Source organism: Myiozetetes cayanensis, unplaced genomic scaffold (genome assembly GCF_022539395.1).
Source record: "Myiozetetes cayanensis isolate MyiCay16 unplaced genomic scaffold, myiCay2020 scf13, whole genome shotgun sequence".
NCBI classification, from domain to species: domain Eukaryota; kingdom Metazoa; phylum Chordata; class Aves; order Passeriformes; family Tyrannidae; genus Myiozetetes; species Myiozetetes cayanensis.
In genome coordinates, this window is record NW_026086937.1 from 21,723,824 (window position 1) to 21,735,693 (window position 11,870).

Genomic DNA, 11,870 nt, shown 5'->3' on the forward strand with positions numbered 1-11,870 from the left:
CTTTCCGCCAAAGACGGAAATTCTTTTTAAAAAGCAGTTAAAGGAGAATTTAGGAACACTCAGCCACAGTTGAAAAATAGGTTAAAAAAAACAATAAAAAAGCTTCAGAGCAGTATTTATTGAAGTTAAATCAGCAGCATCCTTTAAGCATTAATTAGGTGCAAAGGGGCACCTCCTCGGGCATGGCTGACAACTCAAAATTCACGCCAGTTCCGGCGGGGATTTGTGGGTGTGAAAACACGTGAGATAAAGGGGGAAAAAAACCCAAACAATTTACATTTCCATGTAAATAAACAAATAAACAAACAAACAAACAAACACATCAGGACGCCAATCCTTGGGGCAGGGGTGGCGGAGCCGCCGCTGTGCCCTCAGCCGGCATTGGCTGCGGCAGCGGCGCGGGGAGAGGGGGCAATCAAATGGTTTTTAATGAAAAGCGGATTATTATTTGGAAGAATCGTTGATTAAAACGTTATTCGCATTAAAACGCGGACGGGAACGGGAGAGGCCACGGCGAGGTTTCCTCCCGGCTCCCTCAGCCCGCCCTCCCGAGGGGCCGGACCGGCGATGCCGCCTCCTCCCCTTCTCCTCCCCTTCCTCTCCCGGCCGGCAGCGCGGCCGCGTGTGGGGGAATGGAGTACCTGGGGCCGGCACAGCCCTCCCAGGGACACATGTGAGGGGATGGGGGGCTGGGGAGTACCTGAGGGGCTGGGGATGGGGGGCACCCGGTTATATGTCGGTGACTGACTGTCCCTTGCCCTCCCTGCCTGTGTTCCAGCCTGTGCTGCCAGTGCGGGGTGCCCATCCCGCCCAACCCGGCCAACATGTGCGTGGGCTGCCTGCGGGCACAGGTGGACATCACCGAGGGCATCCCCAAGCAGGGCACCGTCCACTTCTGCAAACAGTGTGAAAGGTGAGGTATCTGATCGTCCCCTCCTTTCCTCCGGCCTCACCCCCCACCCCTTTCCTCTGGTCTCCTGGGATGTGCCAGCACCTCCCGTGTGTATTTGTGTTTGAGCGTGCTGGTGTGTGTGGTCTGGATGATTTACACATGGTGAGTTTGTGGTACTTGAAATAAAGAGGGAAAATCGGTGGGGATGGCGGTAAAATGCACTGGGAATGCATCAGTCTCAGGACGTAGAGAGCGAAGCTGCACAAGTCTGGTGAGGAGGCTCAGAGGGGACCTTCTGATTCCCTAAAATTCCCTGACTGGAGGATGGAGCTGTGTGGATCGGGCTCTGCTCCCAGGGAACAAGGGGCAGGAGGAGAGGAAACAGCCTCAAGCTGCATCAGGGGAGGGAAAATATCTTTGTGGAAAGGGCTGTCCAGCCCTGGCACAGCTGCCCAGGGCAGGAGGTGGATCCCCATCCCTGGAGGGGATTTAAAAGCCATGGGGATTTGGCACTTGGGGATGGGAGTTAGCGGTGGCCTTGGCACTGATGGGGAATGGTTGGTCTCAGATGATCTTAGAGCTGTTTTCCACAGGTATCTCCAGCCTCCAGGAACCTGGATCCAGTGCTCCTTGGAATCAAGAGAGCTTCTTGCTTTGTGCCTGAAAAAAATCAAAGCTTCACTGAGCAAGGTGAGCAGCTGATCCTGTGGGTGTTTCATAGAGTGTTGGTACTGCATAAAGTCCAGCAAACTTGTGCAGGATTCCATCCTTCTGGAGAAGCTGTTTGGACTTGTGTAGAGTTTATCAACATTTTAAAAATTGTTTACACAACACTTGTTCTCGCTGGTCTGTGACAATATGAAAGAGGGTCGCAGGGGTCTTTATATAGATTATAGATCGACCTCCACGTTCTGCCTAAGCATTATTAATTAGATTTGGGACATTAATCTGTATGTTTTTAATTAAAGTGTGAGCTGTACCATACACCTGTGTCTGTGGTAGTTGGAGCTGGGTTAGCTGAGGTCTTGTCCTTTCCCATGGCAGGTCCGGCTGATCGACGCAGGTTTCATCTGGACAGAACCGCATTCCAAGAGGCTGAAGCTGAAACTGACTGTTCAGAAAGAGGTGACTGGAGCACAGGATTCTCCCTGGGACTTCTGAAAAGCTTTTGTGGCAAAAAAAAAGGGATTTTGTTACTGTTCTTAGAGTTCTCCTGCCTTAATGTTGTCATTAAAATGCCACTCATCGCAGTTGGAAGAAGGTTATTGTCTGTTTTCCAGTAAAGTTGAGAAAATCCTGCAGTAATTTGTGCCCCAAATATATGTCTGTCACCTATTTTATTGTAGTTGACAGTCTTGAGAGCACTAATGAGGAAGCCTGGAACACTTCTGTCTTTCAGGTGATAAATGGAGCGGTTCTGCAGCAGGTGTTTGTGGTGGAATACATTGTCCAGTCTCAGATGTGTGAAGACTGTCACAGGATTGAAGCCAAGGATTTCTGGAAAGCTGTAGTGCAAGTCAGACAAAAGGTGGGGGGAAAAACTGAATTGCCGTTTGATCGTGGCAGAACAGTCAGGCAAAGAATTGGGAGATTTTTCTGGATTTCTCAGAAAAAAATGTGCTCACAGACAGCCACAGGGATACATTTTGTCTTCAAGGTTGTTGTTTGTTTCTTGCTGACCTTAGTTGAGAAAAACTTTCTGCTGCCCAGTATTATTAACATATTCTTTTTAAATGATACCGGCAGGAGGAGCTTGTGTGAATTGCTAAATATCCTTCTGTATTTTAAGATAGTTTAGAAACAGTGGGACAAATCATCCATAAACACTTAAATCTTTAAAGGAAACAGTCTTTTTAGCCACCAGTTACACAAAAATGAGAAATGGAAGCTTTAAGTAGATTGGTATACGTAGAGCACTCTAAAATCTCTTTGATTACTTGGTTTTGGCTTTGGATGTCTGTTCTCCAGATGACCTCTCCATAGAGATGTTTATTCTCCAGAGATCCTGCATTTACACTAGATGGCTCTTAAATAAGCTGGATATTTTTACCTCTGCTTGTTTTTAGACTCTGCACAAGAAGACTTTCTACTACTTGGAGCAGCTGATTTTAAAGCACAAGCTCCACCAAAACACACTTCGCATCAAGGAAATCCACGGTGAGCCAGGTGGTTGTGTGGTCTTGAGGTGGAAGAAAGTGGGTTTAGGATGGCTGGTTTGATGTGTGTGTGCTGGCAGCTCTGTGCAGATAAGCAGCAGATCACTCAGCCTGTGGATTGTACTTGAAATGGGTTTGTTCATCGTGTTTCCTTTGCTTTTCAGATGGCCTGGATTTTTATTACTCTTCAAAGCAACAGGCCCAGAAGATGGTGGACTTTCTTCAGTGCACGGTTCCATCTAGGTGAAGCATTGAAATTTATTGCCTTGAGTACTCAAAAGCTTTTGGGAAATGTCTTTTATCCTTCATTTTTAAATAATTTTGTAAGTGAAAGTGTAAGGAACCTGCATTTTAGTTGAGACAAAATTTCTTCTACAGAGGTCCTGTGTTTTCCCCTTAAACCCTTGTCAACTCACCTCATGCATTTTTCTATTTCCTTAATAATTGTATTGGTTGTACATGTCTTTTTGTTGCTGTGTTTTGTGCTGATTATCTCCTGGAATTCAGGTGATGTCCTTCTGGCTGCCTCAAGGCTCTGTTTTTGTGTTTTACAGGTCGAAATCGTCCCAACGTTTGATCTCACATGACATTCACAGTAATGTCTACAACTACAAGAGCACTTTCTCTGTGGAAATCGTTCCAATATGCAAGGTACCTTCTCTCTGTAAAGACTTGATTAAAAATGAAGGCAGCAGGAGTGTAAATTATGTTCTGTTTGCTTGCAGGACAATGTCGTGTGTCTGTCCCCAAAGCTGGCACAGAGCCTGGGGAACATGAGCCAGATCTGTGTGTGCATTCGAGTGACAAGCACCATCCACCTCATCGACCCCAGAACCCTGCAGAGTAAGTCTTGGGTTCTCCTCTGCTCTGTGCCAACATCTGACTTTCCTGGCACTGTTACTTTTTGTTTGTTTCCACAAAATCTTGTGCATTTTCGGACCTTAATGTTGTAAATTTATCTCTACAGTAGAAATTTAACAGTGAACTAAGACATTATGATTTTTTTTTTCATTTCCATAGGATCCCAGGCAAAATGTGCAGGTTGAGTGTTAAATTCATGGATGTTCTCTGTAAGCATTTCCATTTGGCAGGTGTAGCCCTCTACACTTAGATGGCATCTAGTCTTTCTCTGGATTAAGTTTGCAACTTTAATATTGGAAGTTCTGTGCTTTGATCAGTGGGAACTTGACCAGCAGAATCCCTCTAATAAGGATGGATCCAGGAGAGTAATTCCTGTGAATAAAAGGTCTGTGGATAAAAGCTCTGTGCTTCAGGCACACGAGGTGTGGTCTGGCTGTCACAGATCAGCTGCTTTTATAGCACAAGGTGGCAATCTGGGTCACGTCCTACATGTTTAATGACTGAACAAAATGTGTTTGGCAGCTGCCTTAATTTTGGTCGATGGTTCCTTTTCCACAAGAACTTCTCTGCCACGTTTTGGGGGGGTGTTTTTGCAGTTGCTGAAATCGATGGCAACACCTACTGGCGCCACCCTTTCAACAGCCTGTTCCACCCCAAGCAGCTGGAGGAGTTCATCATCATGGACATCAACAGGGTCCACGAGAAGAAAAAAGGGGCAGGGGCAGGAGCAAGATCGAACAAGGTCAGAGTTCTCTGTTTGATTCAGGTTTTAGGGCTCCTGTCCTCCTTCCCCTCAGCTGAATTAATGTTCTGGATTGCTCTGCCTTGCACAGTCAGGCCCGTGCTGTTCTTTTTGCCCCTGGCAAAAGCTCTCCTTGGGCTCATGTTCAGCAATTCTTCTCTGTTGGAGAGCTTAAAATATTTAATTCCAAATATAGTTGAAAGCAGTGATGCAGCAGTGCAGGTGTTTTAGTTAAGCAGGGTTTGATTCCAATAATTTGATTTTTCCTTCCCCAAGCACACCCTGGCCGAGGCCTGGGTCCGGAAAACCTCGGAGCTGGACACGGATCATCAGTACTTCTGCTGCACACACCTGGGGCACATCCTGAACCCTGGGGACCTGGTCTTGGGGTCTGTACTCTTCCTTGGCTTTTATTCAATGATTATTTCATGGCTGAATTCTTTAGGTTCTCTGCAAAGTCGAACCGGTCTGATTTCTAAATGGAATCAGCAAAAGGGGTGGAGTCATGAAGAGATGCTCCTAATCCAGGATATCTTTAATCTAGAAGAAATCATCTTGTGTTAGTGATGAGAGTATTGCCTTTAGAGTGCAGGTTGGAATAACAAGTTGGACATAGAGAAGTGGGAAGGATTTCTAAAACAGGGATTAAGTTTATTTGTTTGGTAGCCAGTGTCGTACACTGAGTTGAGTTTTGGGGACTTACATAAAATACACTAAAACAGCAATTTTTGGTTTAGGTTCGACTTGGCCAACTGCAACTTAAATGACGAGTTTGCCAACAAGATGAACCCACACAATATTCCTGATGTGGTAAGAAAAGTCCTTTCTCTGTACAGAGCTCTCTGCTCTTCCCAGTGCTAGCGGGGAATGATTGTGCAGGGAATACTCCCCAGTGCCTAAAGGAAGGGGGGATATTAATAATGAAACCTGAACAGCATCGGGTTTAAGAATTATTTTCTTGAATTTTTGAGTTGCCCAGGTGCAGAGCTGGGAGCTGGTGTGGATTTGGGGAGTGTTCCCAGCAGCACTGCGGGGTGAGGGTGTCAGCAGGGGCTGATTCTCCCTGCAGGTGCTGATCAAGAAGAGCTACGACCGCACCAAGCGGCAGCGGCGCAGGAACTGGAAGCTGAAGGAGCTGGAGAGGGACAGGGAAGCCCCGGATACAGATGATGAAAGGTTCAGTATCTGCCTGGGTTTGCTCAGTGACAGCTGATACAGCAACAGCAGAGTCTAAAGAACCTCCAGCTGAGTAGAAAACAATGAGGCAATTAGAGTTAAGCTAATTAAAGGAGTTGGAAATTGATAGGTGGTAAAAAAAAGGCAGAAAGAATGAGCTGGAAATGCTCTCAAAAAGCAGGTCTGGTGAGGCTTTTCTTCTTTGGGTTTATTCTGTAAATTTGCATGAATCCAGAGGAGAGGTGAGTAAAGACATTCCACATCTGTCACAGGCAATACCAGGACTTCCTGGAAGATCTGGAAGAGGATGAAGCCATAAGGAAGAATGTCAACATTTACAGAAGTAAGGCCTTGTTAACAGCTTAATTAAACTGTAAATCCTGGCTGTTTGAGGGGAAATGTTTTTCCTGAAGTTGTGTATTTGCATCCTCTGAACTACTCCTGAATAGAGAAATGTATTTAACAGGTGTATTTCCCCCAGCACTGCTGATGGTTTTTGTTTCCTTGCTTCTAATATGAGAGGGGAAAACATATTTTCTCCCACACCCTCTGCTGGGTGAAGGATTTGATACATAATTCATGTTCTTCCATGAGGGGAGTTGCCGTGGGATTGTTGGTTTTTAGGAGATTTTGTGATTTGTTGGTTTGTGGTTGTTGGTTTGGGGTTTTTTCTCCTTCCTTCTTTGGGGTTGGTTTGGGATTTGTTTTCTTTGCCTAACTGTTGTTCTTGGGGTTTTTCTGTGTGCTTGTAGATGCAGATATTCCAGTGGAGAGTGACACAGATGAGGATGGGCCCCCCAGGATCAGCCTGGCTGAAATGCTGGAGGATCTCCATATTTCTCAGGACGCCACTGGTGGGGAGGGAGCAGAAATGCTGACAGAGTAACAGGGCACTCTCAATGCCAAACCATCACTAAACATTTCAGACTGATCTCAAGATCATGAAAAGGAACCCTGAAATAATGATCCCGAATGAACTTTGTAGATAATATTCTAGAGAATGAGCAATTGGAGTCCAATTTCTGCTGCAAGCATTGCAATATAATTCCAGAAGTTCCTCCCAGCCCTGAGAGCTCCTTCCTTGCAACTTCAGCAATGCCAAGGGCAGCTGACTCAGATGAGGATTATCCACTGGAATTCTGGAGACGACTGATAAGGAAGGATGTCCAGAGGGAGAGATTTTATTCCAGTTTGGTGGGTTTTTAGGTAGAGTGCCTACCTATCACTGCTTAATTTCTTACAGGGGAAGAGTTTGCCCTGTGTCTTTGGTTTGAAGCCTTTTATGGTATTGGTAGATTATTCCATGTATTAATACTTTGGGGAAGCTCAGGCCTGTAGTTCCTGTTCCCTTGGGAAGGGAACTCCAAATATCCACATTGTATCCACAGAAAACTGCCCTGCAAAGCCCTTGATCAGGAACTGAATAATGTAGTGAATCTTGTACTACATCCATGCCTGTATCAGTGGATTAAAAGCAATATGCACAGTGCAGAATGAATGAATAAATCAGCTGTGAACTATTAAAAACCTCTACAGGTATTTTTGGTCCATCTTTTTTTTTCTAAGTTGGTGGAAATTATTTGGATGAAATATTGACAGGGAAATAATGTTGGAAATTTGTGCCAAATGACTCAAAGGGCACCTCCTGTGCCAGTTTTGGGAGGTTACAGTCTGAGGGAAAGAGTTGATGTTGGTGATCTGGGGGAGAGTTCTGACAGAATCAGTGTTATTTTAATCTCTTTTGGAAGTAGCTTAAATCTAGGGAATCACAGGGGAATATTGTGCCATAACTTTTTCCTTCAAGAATTTGGCCCAATTTATGGATTTCTTCCTTTTGCTTGGCTGGGCTTTGGCCTCGTTTCAGTGGATACCACTGAGAAAAACCTGGCTCCTCCTTCCCTGCTGTTTCCAGGTGGACACAATCCCACCATGGCAGGCACTGGCCCATTCTGCTGTAAAAGTTTCCATAGAAAAACTGGGATGTGCCTGTGATGAACAGGATAATCCACCTGATGTCACTGTTCCCTCACACGGCCCAAGCCAGGCTGCAGCTCTCTGAGGAAAAGCTGGCTAAAAACCCTGGAAAAACTCTTTATGCCCATGTAGTTCCTGATAATTTAAGCTTAAAAACCCACCAACCTAAGGAAAAATAAGAGAAAAGCTGCTTTGATCTGATGTTAAAGGACTTCATTCCAGTAAACTGCTCCTTCTTGTGGCAGATTCATCTCAACTCACACCTTGCCAGGGTTCTTTATTTTAGTTCCACCTCCCAGAGCAGTTAAAGGTAGGAAGGAGACTCATGGGGTGAGTTCAGGGGGGATTTGATGCAGATCATTCCAGAGCAACCACCTAGCAAAGATTATTATTGCTGGCAGAATTCACCAGTTTTTCCTGTATTTCGGATGGGAACCTGGTCAAGACACATCAGAAACGGGAAATGAAGCTTAAAACTCATCAGGGCTTCGCTCCCTGACAAAACTAAAAGCGTGATGGTAAAGAAAGAGAAGTACCTTGGGTTTAAATATCCAGATTTATAAAATGAAACCACTTTGCATGACTCAAATCCACAACTAATGGACCTTTTCATGTCGACCAGGAGAATGTTTCAGCTGTGCCAAGGGCTGAAAAGACTCAAAAGACTATTTTAAAATCCTCAGTCCTCAGTGAGAAGTTGAGAGTGACAGAAGGGTGCTCTTTTCAGCCGTGAATTATTTGGCAGGTTGGTTGTGCACCACTTAGTCAATGAGACTGGAAGGATTATAATTAACACCTGTGTTATTAATTTGGCTCTTCCTTCATTCCCATCTTTTTGTAGGGCAGATCTGAGATAAGAGAGGCTGCAGTTTTTGCCCCAGAGCTCTGCTGAGGTGAAGTTAATGCTGATTTAGGAGAGCCTGACACAGCTCAGGCAGTAGGAACGCAGCAGGAGAGAAAACCCCCAGAGTGCTTTGAAGCCCTGGGTTTGGTTTGGGCTCTTCCTTAAAAGGTGAATGAGCTTGGTGAAAATGATCCAGAGCTGGGTCCTTTAGGAGGCTGGAATTCCCACCTGGCTCCACCCTCCTGAGCCTCCTTTTCTCCAGGAAATTCCCTGCACTCTGACAGGATGCGAGATAGTTTAACCTGGAGACTCAGTTCTTTTAATGTCAATTTATATTTTTATAAAATAATTGAGAATAAGTTGCCTGCACTGCCCTAAGAGCTTCAGATCCAAAGCCCCCACATCCCTTTTTTCAGCTGGTGCCTGGACCCCCAGCTGCTCTCTCAGAGGGATCACAACTCACCTCCTGGACATCCTGTGGGGTTTTTTATGGGGGATTACAAATTAATTGGAGCAGGGGGAGAAATCACACAATAATTGATGCTCCAGCACCCCCAGACTCCTCACCTGACACTCCCTGAGAGGGGAGCTCTGGCAGGAGAAAAAGCTCCTCGGGACCATTCACACTGTCAAATTCTCCCCTCTATCCCTATAAATCATACCTAGAAAAACATCCAAGTTAATCCTCTTCTAAATAACATTCACACTGCGTGGAAACATCACCAGTAAAGAAGAAGGGACGTTTTATAGCAGGACATCTGTCACTCAGCTGTTGCACCAAACAATTTCAGCTGAGCAGGGAAGTTGAGCAGAAAGTTTCGGGCAGGCAGGACGGAGTAATTTAGGATCAGCTCAGATCTGCTGCAAACTCAACCCTGCTCTAACCAAATCTCTGCAAGATGAAAAGGAGGATGTTCTGTGGGATGCAGAGGCCAGAAAGTGCTGACAGGTTCATCCGAGGAGCAGGATTTTCCAGTCGGATAACGAAGAGCCGAGATAAGAACTGGGATGTAAATAGTGGCATAGACAAAATGCGTGTGTTGTAGGGCAAAACAATGCAAGTAACAGGGAGTAAGAACTTATCTCAGGCTTCTAAAAAAGTTATCAGGAGCAGGGGGGGGGGAAATTCCACGTGAACAGAATTGTCAGCCTTACTGCCTTTAGGAAGTGTAAACTCTTTGTATCAATTAAACACAGATTAATGAGAGAGAAGCTGTAAAATCCTGCAATAATAATCCTTCCCAACAAGGATGCTGGGAATCCAGCAGGATGGATTGTAGCTGGGAAGATCAAAGAGTTTCCCAGTGAACAGCACGAGCTGTTGGATTTGAGCAGCTGTTTATTATTTCGTTCTTTAGTTTCAACTCTTGCTGGACCAGCATTGGTTGAGTTGTTCAATTTAAACAGGAGATTCCTTTTTGGCAGGCTCTGGGTGGTGCTGAACATCACCCCCACCTGCCTTTTTATCCCCACAGGACATAAATTTCACCTTACAGGCACGGGGGTGGGAGGTGAGAGCTGCTCACAAATGTGGGGGGGTGGAAATGAGAGGACCAGGCTGGTTCTAGGGCAGAAAATAACTTTGGCCAATACTAAAATTAACCCTTTATGGACAGAAAGTCCCTAAGCAGCCCAAACTGCACCCACTCTGAGGTCAGCAGGGTGACCTCAGCATGTGACTGATGACAAAACCCCGGCAGCAGCTGAACAACACGCGTGGAACCAGGAGCTCTGTGGGGCACAGGCAGCTCCTCGTGGATCTGATCCTCCTGTTGAGCCAGCAGATCTTCTGACAGCCTTGAGGAGCCACCCCCGTGGCTGACACACAACCTCCTGCTCACGTGGACCGGGAGAGAAAGTTTGTCCCAGAAACTTTCCTCGTTCTTGGCCGTGCAAAAAACTCGGGCCGAGTGGGATGGCAAAGCTCCAGGCACTGACAGGAGCTCCCAGGGAGCTGCCCTTGGTGCAGGTGTCCCCAGAGAAGGGTGTGAAGTCAGGGACTGCAGGGAATGTCCCAATTCCTGTTCCTCTTGGAATACTTTCTGCCTCAGCCACGCATTCATTAATGTGGGTTTCTAACACCTGGCATCAGGGGTGAAGAAGAAATGTTGTGGTCACTCAGTGCAGCCCGAGGAGCTGCTACAAACTTTGCTGATTTAAACAAACCTTGGAAAATCCCAAAGCAGCCTTTTCCAGGATCTCTACTCCACGCAGAGAGCGTCTGTTCCCAGCTGGGATAAAGGTACTGAGTGTGTGGCTCGTTTGATAGACACCAAATTACACCACTCATGGAATATCCTGACAAAGGGACCCCCAAGGATCATCAGTCCAACTCCTTGCCCTGCACAGACACCCCAACAATCCCACCCTGTGCCCTAGAGGATCATCCAAACCCTCCTGCAGCTCTGGCAGCCTTGGGGCTGTGCCCACTGCCCTGGGGAGCCTGGGCAGTGCCAACCACCCTCTGGGGGAAGAACCTTTCCCTAAAATCCCCCCTAAACCTGCCCTGACAGAGCTCCAGCCATTCCCTGGGGTGCCTGACCCTGCTCAAACTGCCAGCAGATGAGCAGGCACTGCCATTACAAATCCAGAGCCTTCTCCCAAAGCTGACCTCAGGCACAGCTCCCAGCAGGAACCTGCCCAGGCAGGTCAGGGCTTGGGAACTGCCAGGGCAAAACAGCCAGGAGGGATTCGAATGGGATATTGAAACCCTGGGTTTAATCCTGTAAATTGTGTAGATGGGAGTCTCGGTGACGGGCGGGGAAAAGCGTGTGATGAGTAAAATTAATGAAGAAGTTGAGGAGGTTCAGCTGCCACTCGGCCCTTCATTTCCTCTGCTGGTTTTTGGTGCTTTCCTGGCTGTCTAAAACTCACCCAGCCCAGCTGGGATCTCTGGGGCTGGAATGACCCCGGAATGATCCTGGAATGACAGGAGCAGACAGTCAGGAGCCCAGGGATGGCCACGTGGAATCCAGGCAGCTCCGCAGGCTGTTGCAAAACAGGCACCAGGCACTCGAGGCAACCCCACGAGTTTGCACCGGAGAGACCTGGAAAGGGCAACAATAAACAAAAACACACCCAGGGTGAGAGTTCCTGCTCCTCCAGCCCGGTGTCAGATTCCCTAATGTCGATAAATACTCTTTGTGTACGTGTGCAGCCTTTCCTATAATTTACTGTAAACACAGCCCTGGTGATCTGAGCACCGAGCTCATTGCCAGGCACACT

General features: G+C 46.6%; 1 protein-coding gene across 1 annotated transcript; it reads left to right on the plus strand.

The window, feature by feature from the left end:
* Positions 1–605: 605 nt before the first annotated feature.
* Positions 606–7,358, plus strand: NMD3 (NMD3 ribosome export adaptor). Its single transcript, XM_050308030.1, has 15 exons — positions 606–673; positions 779–913; positions 1,486–1,582; positions 1,937–2,017; positions 2,292–2,420; positions 2,959–3,049; positions 3,213–3,291; positions 3,603–3,699; positions 3,774–3,891; positions 4,506–4,651; positions 4,928–5,040; positions 5,389–5,461; positions 5,721–5,827; positions 6,100–6,170; positions 6,580–7,358. The coding sequence occupies exons 1-15, from the start codon at positions 633–635 to the stop codon at positions 6,711–6,713; spliced, it is 1,512 nt and encodes a 503-aa protein (XP_050163987.1). The 5' UTR covers positions 606–632; the 3' UTR covers positions 6,714–7,358.
* Positions 7,359–11,870: the final 4,512 nt, after the last annotated feature.